Source organism: Solea senegalensis, linkage group LG7 (assembly GCF_019176455.1).
Source record: "Solea senegalensis isolate Sse05_10M linkage group LG7, IFAPA_SoseM_1, whole genome shotgun sequence".
Lineage (NCBI taxonomy): Eukaryota > Metazoa > Chordata > Actinopteri > Pleuronectiformes > Soleidae > Solea > Solea senegalensis.
In genome coordinates, this window is record NC_058027.1 from 20,949,097 (window position 1) to 20,967,058 (window position 17,962).

Sequence of the window (17,962 nt, forward strand, 5' to 3'; positions counted from 1 at the left end):
AATTCAATAATTGTGAAAAATTAACTACATTTTATGAGATATTCCTTTAACGGCATTACAATAATATGTGAACAACTAATCAGGCCTCATAGGTTTGACTCAATGCTACTGTAATATCTTATCGAAAGAAATATGCTACAGATGATGCCATTGTTTGCCCCATTTTTGTTTATATTCAAATATGCGTCATTACTGATTCACCATTTACAACTATGACATTACGACTGTTGTACCTTTTTTTTCAGAACTCCACAAAGAGGCAGCTCTCTCTGCTCATGTCTGAGAATAAATGGCCATTTCTCCCAGACACTGATTCCTCATTACACCATAATATAGCTGAGCGGTTACAAGACTGCGACTGGTACAGTGTACCAGTGTGTGCAGAAGTTGCACCTTTTGGCTTTGAAAGTGTTGTGCCAAGCCAGGATGACTGTGCGAGTGAACCCTGTCATGATAAGTGACACAGTGCTCTGCTATGATAGAAGCTGTAAAAAGCCCACAAGATAGAATTTAATTGGGATGAGATCCACAGTTGCCTGAGCGGTGGATAGAGTTAAGCAGTGCTGAAAATGCATGAGAAGAGAATTACAAGAATTACAAGCAATCGCCCCCCCCAAGAAAAACATGTCCAGACTATTTGTATGCCTTTAGGCTCACTGTCTAATGTATGCAGCTTGATCCTAGTACCCTCCTGACATCTCTCTTATGAGTCTCCTGAGTCCACAACATGTGTCAAACATGCAGCAGTAATAGTTTGTTGATTTCCCATGTTTGCTGCCAGGTTTTGCTGGGGCAAGCAATAAATATTTAGTTTTACAAATAAAATTCATGTAATATAGTCATTTAGAAATTTTACTCGTACACTATTGGCACGTCTCCACCAGCTCTACTCGCCTCACAAACAATTTCAGGGAGGGGATTTCAGAGATTTGGGATCTCACAGAAACTTGCGTGATTTTACGTGACTTCAGAATATAAACAGACATGGAGGTTGACTCACAAAAAACTGTGGATGAAGTCATGGATGAGAAGACTGAATCCACTTGGCTTGTACAAATTATTATTATTATTATTGTTCTAAACAAAAGTATGCAACATCCGTTTCCCGGTCGACTCGCTCTCATTGGTTATTGCGGAGTTCTTCTCACGCCCCAACCGCTGTTCAGTCGTGAATATCAAACATGTTTAATACGTACTTCTGATGACGTTAAAATCACGTCTGTTAACCGATCACACTACAGGATAATTTGACCAGATAATCTTTTCAAATCAGCCTAAAATCGGAAGACACCCACGGCTGTCGGAAGGCCACTTATCGTCTGGTGTGGGGCGGACATAACTCTCATTTACATTTTTTCTGCAGTGGGAATTGATAAAATCATCATTAACCCAGGTTCAAGTAATCTACTGATTGTTGAAAAAATGAAGAAAAATATAAGTCTTTATCAATGGATTTAGATGTGGATTGATATTGTCAGAGCTCTGCTGTTCATTAATTAAAATCAATCAATTAATTACACATTATCTTGACATATCTGAATTATTTATCCTTTGAGGGGTCTGGAGACGCCAGAGCCAATTGTAGCTGATACTGGGTGAGAGGCAGGAAACAATAAAGTGTGGCTGGGGTGATATTCTTCCGTTCAAACCCATCTGAGTCCAAAAGAAGCCTACATGAACCCAAGCCAGACCAGCATTATAGTTTTATGTGTTTCAACCTTACCTAAGTCCACTGCTCAGGAGCTTGTGATCACCTTTACATTCGTCCAAGGTTATAGTCGATGTCAAGGATGTTTTAGTGTGAGAGGGAAGTTGTGGGTTCAGCAAATGACTCAGTGAAGAAGAAAGGAAGAGCTACTCCTCTGTGAAACACCTTTTAATTCGTTCTACAGGAGAGCAGTCAAGCAGCAAAAACTGATTTTCTACAAAGAATCCTGCTCTGAAAACAACGCTTCCCTCTGATTGAACTTTCTCTATTTTCCTTTTTCCTTTATTACATGCTTTCCTACTTTATGTATTTGCTTCTTTCTTCTTTTTTTTATTGTACAAAAATATCAGAGGTCAAAGACATCACGTCACAATCGGCTCTCGGGTCAAATCTGTACATAAGGAGCTGTTATAGTGGATGAGCTTTCCTTTTTCCTTTATTCACTCTCATTGTGTTGTCAGGTTTGTTTTGTTGCTGTGTTGTAAATATTGTGTCATTATCTCTTATTTAAACCTGACCCAACGATCAAGAGATGAATAGAAATGAAAGGAGGGAAAAAAAACAGAGGAGTGGACCCGGTGGTGTTGATTTTCTCGATCTGAAACCACAAAGGTTTCTCAGAATTATTTTAAAAAGAATAAGCAGGTGGCAGAAATAGTGCCTACCATTTTTTTTGGTATCACTCAGGCACTGGAAAACAAATACATTCACTCAGGCTCAGAATAGTAGTGAAGGTAATAAAGTCAGGTGCAGTGTCAGCTTTCTTGTCAGCGAGGGAGTTGCACACTGATTTAGTCGGGCCTCGACCTCCATATTGCACTGTAACTTAAGTTCTCACCTCAGGCCATAAAGTAATGTTGTGGATTTTTACCGGAGCTTTTTCGTCCGCAGAGTTTGAGGACACATACAGGGTTTTCCTTGGTTGTCAGCGTAGCGTTCTTGAGGAATCTCTGCATTTTAAACAGAGATTTTTTTTTATTCTTCCTGCATATAAAGCAGGGGGATGTAGAGCTCAGTCCACAGGGTGTTTTACAATCCTAATCAGGAAGAGAAGTGGTTCATTGAAATACATTTTTCCCCATGTATTTAAATCAGTGAATGATTTAAATTCCTGATTCCTACATTCCTGATACCTCCTCTCATTTTCTCAGAACAGCACTGCACGGAAACCCAAGATTCAAGCTACTCTCACAACACTACATTTAAAACTCTTTTATCTGTACTCGAAACCAAACACTGCCATCAGGAAACTTCACAAGCCTCCCCATGCGTAACCAACTCAGCAATCATTACACAAATCCTTTTATTCCTCGACTTAATTTCACCGTTAAGAGGAAAACCTGCAGCAACAAATGAAAACGACACGCACCTCACAGTAAGCAATGTAAATCATTCATACTAGCTCAGCATCATGCCTCTGGGCCGGATCAAGCCTCAGGAGGATTTCATCCACATCACAGACAGCCTCAGCCTCTCCTTTGCTAAGCAACAGGCAAAGAAAGGAATCATTTTATTTGCTGAATTCAGCCTTGAAATGATTCAACTCCTACGTCATTGCTCTGCCCCCAGTGACTGCTGGAGAAATATCTGGGAAAAGCAGTTTCTGTTGTGTATATATATATATATTAAGTACACATTTCATATTATATATATGTACACATTTCACCAGCATGCTGACACAATTCTGCTCTTGGCTTTAGGAAGACAGGGTGGTGGAAGGCAAACATTTGTATGATGTTCGTTCAGTCAAGCCTCATGTCGATGTCTTGCAAGTGGACAAAAGCATTTTGTTGGAGGTGTATTTGCTGTAATAGAGTCGTGAATTGGCAGGTTTCTGTTAAATGCCAATACAGTATAGTAGGGCGAATGTATAGTAAAATAATATCTTGTTTTCTTGATTAATCAATTAGTCGTTTGGTCCAGAAAATGCTGATCAATGTTTCCCGAATCTCGAAATGATGATTCCCTCAAATGTTGCCACAAACCAAAATGATTCACTTTTAATGATCTCTTTGTTATATAGAGCAAAGAAATTAGAAAATATTCACAAATAGTTGGCAATTTATTTGGTAATCTATGCAATTCTCATCCTTTCATGACAATATAGTAGTAGTATAGTATACAGTATATAGTATAGTATAGTATAGTACAATATAGTAGGTTTTGATCTTTTGTGCTGATGCTCAATCACGTAAATCAAATGTTATACTGGGAATCAAAGTGCAATCTTAATAACGATGTCATGATTCAGGTCATAGAAACTAACATAATTGATTGCCTTACTGAAATGTACGAAAATGCTTTGGAGAGAAAAAACAGCTAATATTTAACAACAAACTTTTTCTACATCTAATTGTTCATCAAAACTATTGTATTACCACTGTTAATGTGCACAGTTTGGAAATAAGTAATGTTTACTGTGATGGTAACATAAGTAAAAGTGATAGTGGAGACACAGAGAGAGATATTATTAATAACAATTAACTTAAGTGTGTGAATGCAGCTGTGTAGTGCACATGGGTAAAGCAATGATGTTCAGCCTCATTATTTTGTTCATAATTCCTCGCTAGTTGTGTTTGTCTGCCTGTCTATTGAGAGATGAAAGAACCATGATTAGCTCATAAATACTTTATCAAAGCATTAATACTGCATTCATATCATGCGCGCACAAGCACACACACACGCACACACACACAGATGCGGTCTTTGATTGTTTCTGATGGCCTTTGTAGTTTCCAGCAGATTGACAGTAATTGAAGTGGTTCCAGGAACATTAAACACATAAACCATCCAGTCACAAGTTTTTTGCGCTGACATGACAGGACAAAGTAAACCAATCCAATTGGTCCAATATGAGATGACAGGACCTCCCGCTCCCCACTGTCCCTATCCCCCCCCCCACCCAGCCTTTTAGGAATGTGCCGCCCCTAAATGTTTCCAAAATGTCACTGGAATCATTTTCATCTGCCCCTCCCTGCATGAATACTTAATGTCAACGCAACGTAGTCGTGCAGTAGCTCAGATTATATTTCAAACAGATTAACAGGACCGTGTCTGGTTCTCTCCTCTTGATGGCTTTGGTTTAATCACTTCCAAAACGAAGATGTTTTACCAATAATGATGTGTTCACTGTGAGTGTCAGAGCCTGCACACGCTCGCAGCTCAGTTACCGATGTTTAAAATATGAAACAAATGATACATTAGAGAGACGGACTCGACGTGGGTTTCCACCGGCCGTTTTTAAGTATATTATTGATTTACGCATAAGAACACCTGAATGGATGTGGAAATGGATCTGGTATTCAGGCCACCTGGATTTATTTAGATTTTATGGCTATAGAATTGTTGTTCTTCTTGTTCTTCTGCCCCTTTTTCCAAGATAACTTTCACTTTCGATATCTGGCAGTTATTCGACCGTTTAGGAATACAGTACTGAGAAGCTGACGCCACAAACGTGTGACACGCTGGTGAATCTTGTCTGTGTATCTCTATTTAAAAAGCTCTATTTCTCTGCTTTCCGGTAGTTTTTGAACTTTCTACATATCACAAGCGGTTGAGGAGTTACGGTCATGAGAAGTGCGCATGCCAAATCCTATCTTCACTGACAGGATGGTAAAAGAGGTGTTGAAAGGTCAATATGATGATTAAAAGAGGATGTTTAGAAGTCACGTGACTAAAACATCACTTCTACTTCCACATTTTGCTGCACTGGAAAAGTCGTGGAAACTGCAGATACAGCAGAGGAGGAACCACAACATTACTGAGCGCAAGAAGGAAATATTACTATAGTAGTAGATGGATGCATCAACAGAACATGTGATATCAACTGCTATTGTTGCTCTTTATTTATGTAATCAACCGTTGCCTTCTTCTGTGGTGACGTTCATCTTATATTTGGTGCAACCTACTGTACTTCTTATCTTGACGAACTAACATCCAATATTAGCTTTAGGTGAAAACAGACATAAATGCACATTTTCTTTGACTTAATCTTTAAAAGTTTGATTAAAACTTTGATATATTTTATGTGTGATGGGCTGAAAGACGTTTTTGTAGACAATTTCTCTGTGTCCTTGCCACAAAACACAAATGAAACAGCTATCTGCTTGAAATGAATCGAAATTGTATCGGCCCGTGGATTTCACAACATTTCGCTTTTCCAGGAGCGCTCCAGTATTAAGTCTAAAATGTACCATTAGCTTGAAGAATTGCAGTCATTTGTGTTTTAATCGGAGCAGAAGATGGCAGTTTGGATACAGTGTGTGCTTTTGATCTCATTTTCATTTTCCACTTCACTGGCTGCTCACACCCTTCACTCATTTTCCCTCACAGTTCATCCACATATAACCATCAGACAATACTGTGACTAACAGGCAGAAAGATTTATGCAATTTCCCCACCCACAAAAAAATGTTTAAATTAAATTAATGAGCAGAAGAATTAATAGATGCAGGGACATTTTCTGCACCAGTGTGAGGAAAAGTCGTGGAGACTGAAATTCACGCTTTTCTATTACATCATGTGTGTGATCCATCCATCCATCCATCCATCCATCGATCTCTTTGTCCATCATTACATCCTTTTCCTCTGCTTTTCCAAGCCCAAGCTGCAGAGACAACATGTTAGCCAGTGTGTTCCATACATCCATTCCCCCTGCATAAGATAAGATAAGATAAGATGTGCCTGGGGGATGTCCCGTTGGGGGAGCCATGAAAACCTCCTGCAGAAGACACCCTGACACTAAACAGACACTTAAACTGCCTCAGCTGGCTCCATTCAACATAAAGTAGCCAAACTTCTCAGCCTATGTTTAATTTTGGCCTTTTGTATTAGGGATTTAATTCTTTGTGGCATTACCCAACGCTTATGGACATTCATCCAAATCCTTTTACCACCACCAGTACAGTACCTGCATTACTGGTCCATTCTTCTCTCTTTCATGAAACAAGACTAAGTGATACTTGAACTATTCCATTAGCTGGCTAGCTGTGACTGTGCTACCTTGCATTAACTAATACTCACAGCCGTGCTCTCTTTATGAATGGGGAGGTTATAAATATACAGTTAAGCTTAAGTAAGGCTCTTAGGAAGGAACGTCATCACCATGGTGACTGATGGATCATTTGTTCGCCCCAGCTGTGCTCATGCTGTAGTGGAGTCATAACTTCTCCAAAGCAGACTTGAGTTCATGGAGACAGATTCACTAAGAACACACTTTTTCTGCCTATTTTCTCCAAGAAATGAATGGTAAATAATATCCATTTAAATGTTCTTAGCATGTTGCTCTGTTTTAGTTCAGGAGAAGCTGTAATTATACTGATGTTTGAGAAGCTACAACCATTTTGTGGAATTTGTCTTAAAAATCAATTGATTAAGTTTTTACCGAAAGTTACGTCTTCTGTGTCATTTCTATGTTATGTATGTCTGTGTGTTCATTTGCAGGACGATACAGATTTTTCTGCACCTGCAATTAAATGAAAATGAAAAACATCAGGCGTATGTACGTCGAGTGCCGTCTATAATATCTCAGAGTATTGCGAAAGGATGCATCATTTATTTGTTTTTATGTATCATATTTACAAGGAAGCCACACACCCTGTTGAAAGCAATATAAAACATTTCATTACATCAAAGGGCATACAGTACATTTGACTTGTACATGTCCACTGTCCAGAGACAGTGTTTAATAAGCAGCACATACTCATCAGCAACAGTTCATGTTCAGTGTTTAGTGGGAAACTGTCTGTCTGCGTGCACTTCTCATTTATCATGTTGGGAAAGCTCTCCGGTGGATGGAATCAGAGTTTGTGTCGGGGTTGAAAGAAAAGATTGGGGGAAGAAAGACCCAGTATGAAAGGGAGGGAGGGGGCAGGGGTCAGGAGGGGGTCAAAATGTGGAGTCAGATGAGACGTACAGGAGTGTGTGTGTGTGTGTGTGTGTGTGTGTGTGTGTGTGTGTTTGGAAAAAGGCGTCCACCAGCCACCTCTGAGGATGTGGGTTGGTTCTTATCCCCTGAGAGAGTTGATGTGTTTGCGTGCGTGTGATAGAGAGAGAGAGAGATTACACCCAGCTAAGTGTCCCACCAGTGTTTGTTTAGACAGTTTCTCTTTTCCCCAAATAACTGTCCTCACTCTGCACGGCCATCTCTGTGTTCCTGCTGTTGTCAAACGATGACAAGTCTTCCTGGTAGTGACACCGACAGAGTTGTTTGGTGAGTCTCATGTCCAGGTTGTTAAATACCAACATTTTGGGATGGGAGCCCTCTGTCCTAAGCCCCTCCCACACTTCATATGAGACAGAAATGAAGGTATATTGGCAAACTTAAAACAGTGTCTGTGTCGTGCATGTTTTTTTTCTGCTTTATCTCGTTGTAAAATGTTTACATAGTGTCCCTCTCATTTGTCTCCGATAACAACTTGCTACAGTGTTTTAAATTTCTCACGGAAAAGGAACTCTTTGAGCGTGGACTCATAACATCAAACATCCATGGTGTTCCTGCCAGGGATGATAAATGCTTTTAAAGAAATCACATTAAACAACTTAACTGTTATCTGCCTTGATGTACTCTTATTAATTGTCAACATATCACTGTATTGTATGATGTATCTGTCTCCTGCACTTTAATGCGTGTTTTATGGTGCCGATGATGGATGTCTGTGAGAACAACTGAATAACAAGGAAGTGTGAGAAAGTGTGTGGGAGAGAAAGAAGCCGTGATTCATTGTCTTTGTGTAATTACATTTCCCACCCAGCTTCACAGTGAATGAGTTTAGTAAAAAAAAAAAAAAAAGTCATTTCCCATGAGGACAGACTTTTATTGTGTGAAGTGCAGATTTAAGTTGAATCGTTTTGATGAGTTTTAGTCCTGGATGGCAAACATCTCGCTGTGTCTCACCTTCTGTTGCCTCCAGAATTCACGGCATGGCCACATGTCCTTGTGTTTTCACTCATATTCCAACCTGTTTGCAGCTGTCTCACTTTATTGTTGTTGTTTGTCTGTAATGACATTAAAAACAAATCACTTACATTGTTGCAGAGCGACACAGGATCTGAACACTACTATACTGAGAAACGTGTGGAGCTGATTTGTTTGAATCTAACACACATTTAGTTAACAATTAAAAGGTATACACTACATTTTTAAAATGTAAAACCTTCCTGAATCTTATATGTATAGTCTATTCTGGTCTATTCTAGTCTTATATGCCAGTCTACCTGAAGTGTTCATTGGTCATCACTCTCAACTGAAAGTTTTCCCCAATTTCACATTTAACCTAATGTTCTTTATCTCAAAGCCTGTTGTGTTTCAATTAAAAAAAGCTGCTGGGGTAGTTTTTTTTTCTGCAGATGCCTCAGAGATTTTCACAATTTAATGTTCAACGCAGATGATGAAAGGTTTTGTGTTTGTTTCCCTCAGGCAAAAATCCCCCCTTCCACACACACACACACACACACACACACTCACACACTTTTTTTAACCTTATATTTTTCTCCTTGTCAGGTAACGTGTAATTGTTTCACCATCTGTGATGGAGAGCTGCAAGAGATTGGAGTTGGGCTGTATCCGAGGTAACAAACAAGCGAACACACACACACACCTATAAAACATTGTTTTTGTTTGTTTATTGTGACCTGTCTGAAATTGGACACCCCGCCTTTCGGCCTATGTAAGCCGGGATTTGCACCAGCGACCCTCATGTGGAGGATAAAGCAGTAGAAGATGGATGGATGGTGTCTTCTCTGTCAAATGCCACAAACTGTAGATGCAGCTGTGGAGTAGACCAACCCCACCCATCCTTTATCTTTACGTTTGAAGCTCCCACCCAAATGTTCCTCTCCTCTTGGCAGGTCTTTGAAGTACCAGGAAGAAGGGAGAAGTCAATTTGTGCTGCGAGGCAAAAACCTGAAAAAAAAAAAAAGAATGTTGACAGGAAACTTAAATAGTGCGTGTGTGTATGTGTGAGAGGGAAATATGAGGTTTCTTCTGGCAGAAATCAAATACCCATAAGCCATTTTGCGATTAGGTCCTGACATTTTGTAGGAGTCTGTCTTTCACATATGATGCACACGGCGATTGTCTTGTCATTCACACCAGTCTGAGAACACACAGGCAAGCAGTGGAGCCTGACGTGAGCAGCAGGAGACTCGCTCACTGTGAATTATCTGAAGCTTTTGGTGCTGCGTTCTCACATCAGTTCATTTGGGCATTGGTGATTTGAGTGGGGGACCTGGCAGGAAAAGTTTTAGAAATTGCCTGAAGCAACTTTTGTGGACAATTGGCTTCTCACATGGAGGCCCTCCAGACAAGTCCATGACCTCAGTGCGGGTGTGAAAGCTACTAGAATGAACACGGTGGTAATCCCACCACTAAATCCTGAGTGAGGGGTAGGATTTGGTCTGGTTGTTGCACATGTTGTTAGTGTCTCTCTCTCCCTCTCTCACACACTCACACACACACACACACAAATACATAGTGTGCAGGTATCCTGGCCAGTTAATCTGGCTGGTGCTGAGATGTCAGATGGTCATTGTGGTTTTACCAAAGCCTGACAAAGCCATGCCTGTCTGTGTTAGTACGTGTGTTGGTGTGTGTGAGAGGGAGAGAGAGAGGGAGAGAGAGAGAGAGAGAGAGAGAGTGAGCGTGATCGATTTTTGTCGTAACTCATCCATAAATGATGGGGCTGTTCGCAGGATGGTCCCCTGCCTATTCATATTTTGGGTTGCCTAGCAACCCTAGGTTTGCTAAACAGAGGGGGATTTCTGTGGCGAGGCTACACCTCCATCTCACTCCAGGAGACGTTCATGTCTCTCCCTCGTGTCAAATCGCATCTTTTCCTCATCTGAGCAATGTTTACTGCCCTCCCTGTCTCATCCTTCACTCAGTCCCATCCTCTCATCCTCCTCTTTTTCTTTCTCTACCTCAATGTTCTATCTGTCTGCCTTTCTGCCTTTCTGTCTCATGCCTTCTCTTTCTTTATCCCTAGTTTTTGTAAGTTTCCCTCTGTTTTATGAAGGGGTATCCTATTTTTTTATCTTTTTGTCTTTTTCTGTCCAATTTTGTCCCCTGTCTTTCTCCACCTCGTCCTCAGTCATTCTGTCTCCTGGATGTCTAACCCTCATCTTTTAGTTCTCACTACAGTAAACTACTGAATTTTTCTTGTGACGTAAACAAAATAATTGAAACCATTCTCTCATTGGATGTCAGATAAATGTAAGCTTAGTATTTCACCCTCAACCTGCCTTATGTCCAGCAGCACTTAGTCTCAGTCAGTCGAGCAGATATTGTTAATGTGAGACGTAGTTTAGTTAATTAACCTCATTAGTATGCTAACGAGCTACTTGCATCAGATAAAAAAAACAGTGTGTTGAGGGTTTGATTTCTAGTTTATATTCAACCTGCAGCGTCTCCACTAAAGAACAGAGCCAGAGGGTAAGGGATGGTTTTACAAAGTCTCAACACACACACACACACAGAAAGAGAGAGACTTTATCGCTATCACCCATTGTTTTTGCTCCATGAATACGATTAACAACAGTATCGTTAAAGCAGAGGTCATAAAAACAGATGAACCTCTTCAGTATTTTTTCCCTGCCATGTGTGCAGCGACAGCAGATGGGTTTGAACTTTTTTACAGGTCAGAAAGGTTTTGAAATCGCAGCATCACTTCGAGAACGATGAGAACAGCGAGTTCTGCAGACTATGGAAAACAATAGTTGTGTTTGTTGCTTTTTTTGCCGAAGCATAGGTTACTCGCTGTGCCAAAACTGGCCCATAACCAGGAAGTTAGTATTACCGCCAAAACACACAGTCATGTTAATATGCAAGTCTGTAGACATGTACATAAATGATATAAAGTGAGCAACGTGATCTTGGTGACTGAGCTTATTATGCTTCTAATTTTTAAGGCTTACTCTCTTTTCATTGTACATTAAATATTGGCCACACTTAAAGTTATAGCACCTGTATGCTGTAGATCATATACTAATGACGTTCATTATTCGGTTTTTTTAAAATAAAGACCTGTGGTGATACTGAATTAATACGTGTGTGGGAGGATTATGAATATAGAAGAAGAGTAAAGAGTCTGTGTAATGATTCAGGAGGAGGCGGAGTATCCATTGTTTCCTGATTTGTTTAAGTGTGTGTGTGCGTGTGTGCAGAGACTGAGAGATAGATAGCAAAGAGTGACATTTATTGTGATAGAAATAAATGTTGTTTTATCCTAGTGTGTACGAGTGTGGTTACCTTCTCACAATGACAACATTACTGCATAACATCACATTTAGGCCTCGGCACTGAAACCCGATTCCAATAATATCAGTATATCGTACTGTAGCAGCAGTTCCTGTGATCTGTGTTTACCCTCACTGCCATGTGGTGACATGTGGAGCTGTGTGTCGTTATGTGATAAGACTCCAGATCACTGGGCCACAGTGTGTATTTTTGAATATTTGGATATCTGCTTGTATTTGGTGTAAAAAAGATTTGTCTGTAAATTTAAATCTGTTTTAACTCTGTTTACTTTTAAATATTAACAAATGTTTCTTACATTATAGCGGCGTTTACACATGCTACACTCAGGAAGTGATTTGTTTTATGTCAGTTCAGACAGAGACAACCACAACTTTGCACCTTTAAAGTGAGACAGCTGCAAACAGGTTGGAGAACGACTGAAAGACACAACGATGTGCCCACGAAACGTCTCAGAAGTGAATTGTACTGCTCAGAAAACCCCAGTTGTTCAGTACTTTGACGGATAAACACTTCTTGTTCCGTCTGCCGCTGCACTGCTGCTGTACGCACACAAATACTCCCACCGTCAGGGCTCATAGTCCTGATTGACAGATCCGGTTTTCACATGAAGTATGCAGCCCACAATTAATGTTACATCGTTTTTTTGTTCACAAAGACTAAACAGAAGCGGAACAATAACATCAACAGCAACAGAAATCCACAAAGGTTACGCATTTCTCCTTAAATTATTCATTCATTTTGACATTCACTGCTGCTTTAAATATGAAAAAGCCATGTATTCTTATTGTTGACATGCTGTTGTTATGAAATGCAAGTAGCTTTTTTTTATTGATCAGTAGCGACAAAGATGTGTTGCCTTCAGCAGCTTTAAACTAAATATCTGCCAGTCACTATGGTTTAAGGAGTTCCTTACACACATCATAATTTCTTTAATGACCATATTCTCCTCCCTCTTCTTCCTTTTCTTCTTCGTCTGCTCCTGCCCCATATGTGCTCTCTCTCTTCCCTGTTCCCACTCACTGTCCACCTTCCATGACTTTGCCTCATTGTGGCCTCCACATTGATCACCTCCTCTTTCCCCTTCAATTCTCCTCTGTCCTCCTGCTCCTTGCTTTGTTTGCTCTCTCTCTCTCTCTCTCTCTCAGTCTCTCTCTGTTAAACCATGAATGCAGGCCCAACTGTGTGATGGTGTTTGAGGGAACAAACCTGCAGCTCAGAGCCGTTCAAGATATCAAACCTAAGGAGGAGGTATGAATGTGAGAAAAAGAAATGCTCACACTGCATTTTCACAACATTTATAGCAGCAGCAGCAGCAACAGTTTTTTAATGACTGTCAAGTAGCCTCTGCTTTTATGTCCATGTTTCTTTTATGTGCAATATTGTTCTGAATGTTTTTTATAATCACTATTGTTATTGATGGAGGAGCCATTTAATGATGTGTTATTAAGGCCCAGCCATATTAAAAGCCACGTACATCTCATCTCTGCAGTTACTGTCCGAGATGATAATAAATTTTAATGGTGTAATGAATTTAATGGCGTTAGAGGATATTATAAGTAACACTAAGTGAAATATCAGTGCAACCCAAACGTGATTTCTACAATTTTCCATACTTTATCATCCCTCTGGCTGTATTTGATGAGATGCATCCACACAAACACAGGATCGTGTCTCTGAGCCAAACTTGCATTACCTATGCTATACATGCTATACGCCATTTAAATGCTTTACGTGCTTGTTGTGCTTTTGATGTAAATGAGGAGAAGATCAGTGTTTCCAATTTTAAAACAGTAAATATTGTTCAGTTCAAATCACAAAACCAATATAGTTTAGAAAAGTCACATTTAAATATTTTATCCCACTCATTCAGCCCTAGACTTGATTTTTAATTTGCAGCCTGGCATTCACCCACTATTACTTGCCTCCAATTTCCTCTCCACCTCTGGGTGAGAATTGTACCTTGAATACTTGAACCACATCACTTCAATATATGAATATTGAAATAACACATGTAAAACAATTAAAAAAAACACATCACTTTTTAAAGTAGCAGAATTAAGTGTTGGCAGTGTTTTTACTTCTGTGGCAGATTTCTATTTTATAATTACTCAAGCTGTTAGAGAGAGATATGACATATGAAAATAAATTTAACCAAAATGGTTCCGAATGAACTCTTTTTGAAAACAGGCCAAAGATGTCCGCCAGTGTGCCACAACATTTCACTGGTGTCAGTGTTTGTGTGTGATCAGTGTATTGTTTGTTTTACAGCTCACCATAAGCTACATCGAGACCTTGTCTCTGACTGAGGATCGACAGAGACAACTGGAGGAGCAGTACCTTTTTACCTGCCGCTGCCAGAGATGCAACTCTAAAGATACAGTAAGATTAATACCATTGCTTTTTCAAATTCTCAAAAATTCAAACCAAATTAAATTTTCTTAAATTGCACATAATAATATGTGTTAAAACCCAGGATTGGTGTAAAGTGTGGAGAAAATACTACTTACAAGACACTGGAAGTCACGGTCTGTAGTGGAGCTGTGAATGTAGCTGCACTTTCTCTTCCACCATTTTTGATTAATGTACTATATTTACAGTATATAGTGACATTCTTGTGTTGATGACCACTCAAAGAACAACCAGATTCAAACAGGAAATCTACGGTATTTGCAGGCCTTTTTTCCTCCCACACATCTATCACCCAGTTTCAGGCTGAGAGGAGCCAGAAACCTATCTCACAACCTTTAGTTTGGAACGTGACCCACTCTACACGATAACTTCGTCTCTGCTTCAGTGGTGTATGTTTCTTCCTTCCTTCCTTCCTTCCTTCCTTCCTTCCTTCCTTCCTTCCTTCCTTCCTTCCTTCCTTCCTTCCTCCCTCCCTTCCTCCCTCCCTCCCTCCCTTCCCAAAACCGTTCAACCAGAAGTTCAAACACACACGCACACCTCTGCCATGCCACCGTTGCTTACACTGTCTATCAGTGCATAACATGTTATTGTGTACTCTACTACGCTACCTCCTTTGCTTCCTTCACTCTCTCAGTCTGCCTTATCTCCTGCTTTCCTCCTCTTCCTCCTCTGTCACTCTGTCACGCTCCACCTCTTCACCCCTCTCTCCTGCTCCCTTCCTGTCTGGTTGCGTACCGAAAATGAGAAAAATCATCCCGTCTATCAGCTGCAGTTTTCTTTTCCGTCCATCTTCTTCCACTCCAGTTTCGCTCACTATCTCACTGTCTCTCTCTGATTTTTTTTTTCTTCTCTGCCTTCATTCGTATGCTTTGTTCTCTATATCCTGTATATTGCACTTAGTTACACTCAATACAACAGCACCTGTCTGTGTGTGGGAGACAGAAAAAGAAAGCACTCGGTTGATTCCCTGGGACAACCACTTTATTCAGTCCACCTTTTTTCTATATACACACACACATACACACACACGTGCAGTCATCCTTCTTTCTCTTTAATCTTCAGATGATGATGCCAGATGTCCGTTGACAACAAACTGAGGAGATGGTGTTATTGTTGTGCACATATGCATTTTCAGACATGCAGTCGGATCCAGACTTGCTCCTGAGTTTGCAGTGCATATATGACAAATGTCGGGGAAGGTTTTCTGGGTTAGCAGCTTAAGTGTCTTCTTTGTTTTTTTTCCCTCTTTGTCCAGGACGGGCTCATGCTCTCTGGTGAAGAAACAACATGGCGTCTGTTGAAGGACGCTCTTCCCAAACTGGAAGAACACAAAGCAGAGTTCAGTATCCTTTTACATCCAGAATCCACCAGTTGAAGTTTCATAATCCATGGGCTACTTTTTTGTGGGATTGTTTTGTTCCATTAACAAAACAACCCCTGTTAATATTGTATTGTTTATAACTAGAGATGCACAATATTATCGGCAGAAATTGGCTATTGGCTAAATCGGATATCGGTAAACATGTCAAGATCCGCCCATATGACTCCTGACTAAAGTAGTAGGCTGAAAAAGCTAATGCCTCCTTCACTTCTATGCTAGAACCCTTCCGACATATCTATGAGAAATATTATGTCAATTACAGAAGAGACTAATTGACAAAATGATATATTTGCCCAAATATTGGGCAAAAATAAAATGTTAATATTGGTATCGGTTACTGGCCAAGGCACTCCCGTAAAATAAAGCGACATTATTTTATTATCCGATTGATTCATTTAATGAGGTCTTATTACAACATTCTCTTTCTTCTGTGCATCAATGATATGATTTTACATATGTTTTTGTGTTTTTCACTGAGTTGTATAAAGTAAGTTTGTCTTTGTTAATTAATGTTTACTTTTAGAGGTTAACTCAGACATGGCTTGGCAGATCAGACATGTCTTTCGTTGGTCATCCTTAAGTGAGCCTCCAGATTGGGAAGCACTGCTGAAAAGCTGTAGTCATTTGTTATCAACCGTCGGTGTTGACGTACCTGATGAAAATCTCTACAAGCTCAGAATGACAGACATGGCTTTGGATGCCTGTGTTCACCTGGGACGCTGGGAGGAAGCTCTGGGATATGGAGAGAAGACTCTTCCAGTATACAGGTGATTAATAATATATTATTTATAGACTGCAATTGCATTTTATTGAAACCCTCACGTCATTTAAACATCATCTTAAATTGTGCTATTATTGCTGAGCATCTTACTGAGTTAAATGTCACATTAAATATGTGTTGTTATTTGTTTTGAACTTGAAAGGACATCCGATTATTAATAATGGTTCTGTTGTTGTTCAAATGTGTTGTGATGCTTAAGGAAAACGCAACTGAGGGAGAGTGAGAGAGAAAGAGATGGTGGGAAGGAGCTCTGTTGGTCAAGGAGCATACACACAAACACTGGCAACATATGTATGGGAAGCAGCAACACAGCTTATCAATAATTAACTAGCCACGGAGCAACAGAAAGAGAGAGATGGTGATGATTAGAAGGAGGGTGAGAGTTTGGTGTCAGTTGAAAGAAAGAAAAAAAAAGAGAGAAAAATGTGTCAAGGAAACTGAGGCGAAAACCAAGGTGAGGAAAGGGTGTGAGGGTTTCGGGGGAGTTGTGGAGGAGATAAAAGAAAATGGAGGGAGGAGCGGTAGAGAGTGGGGTGAATGGTCATCAACAACCTGACAGAGAAGAGCGGAGGGATGACAGATTAAAATAAGAGTTCGAGGAGGTTGTATGAAACGGGAAAGCAGTGAAAAGTGAAATGAGGGAAATGTGGAGAAATGCACTGCGCTGAAGCTCAGTGATGGAGGAGACAACAATGAAGAGAGAATCAAAGAGAAGGAGAGACCAAATTGTTGAGGAGAAACTAGTAAGAGAGTGGGAGGAGGTTCCTCCATATTCATCCGCTATCTTCCTCTGGGCTCTTCAGAAAGAAGTAAGATAGCTGCAGGAGTTCTCTCTGTCTCTTTTCTCCCGTCCTTCCCCTCATTCTTTATTCCTTTCTTCTCTCTCTCTCTCTCTCTCTGCTGCTCTTATTTGTCAGTTTCACTACTCGGCTCCTGATGTATAGAGGGACCTTTTCCCTGCACCTACTCTAGCGTCAGGCTGAACATATTTTACCGCTACAATTATGCTCACACATGAACGCACGTTAATGGATTCATGAAATCATGTAGATATATGTGTGTGTTGTAGGGGACTGAACGTTTTCCAGAGCTGCACAGCATCAGTGATTTATGTTTTTGGCTTTTTTTGTTATTCCCGCTGAATAAACGAGCCAAGACTAATCTCTCTAGGTTTTTTTTTGGAGAAAAAGAGTCTGTTTCTGCATCAACTGTGTCCTCAGGAGACCAGTGAAGTGTGGCCACAGTGTCAGGCTGTGTGAACCTGCTCATGGCACCACATGAAATGCAAAGTATTGTCGAGGCGTTTCGGTCCTTTGAAATGTCGACATGCAACAAAGGCCCTTCATCAGAAATGAGCCAGGGGCATCCTAGTGTGTGGTCGGTGCCCAAAATCCTCGGCATTGTTTCATCACTGTTGATTCCCTGATC

General features: G+C 40.3%; 1 protein-coding gene across 1 annotated transcript in view; it reads left to right on the top strand.

Annotated features, from left to right (window-relative positions):
- smyd3 (SET and MYND domain containing 3) overlaps positions 1-17,962 on the top strand; it is a 59,597-nt gene that overhangs the window by 36,875 nt on the left and 4,760 nt on the right. The window contains exons 6-10 of the mRNA XM_044029539.1: positions 9,210-9,277; positions 13,109-13,211; positions 14,232-14,342; positions 15,628-15,715; positions 16,346-16,520. Of these exons, the coding sequence (XP_043885474.1) occupies positions 9,210-9,277; positions 13,109-13,211; positions 14,232-14,342; positions 15,628-15,715; positions 16,346-16,520 (545 nt within the window). The remainder of the gene's footprint in view (positions 1-9,209; positions 9,278-13,108; positions 13,212-14,231; positions 14,343-15,627; positions 15,716-16,345; positions 16,521-17,962) is intronic.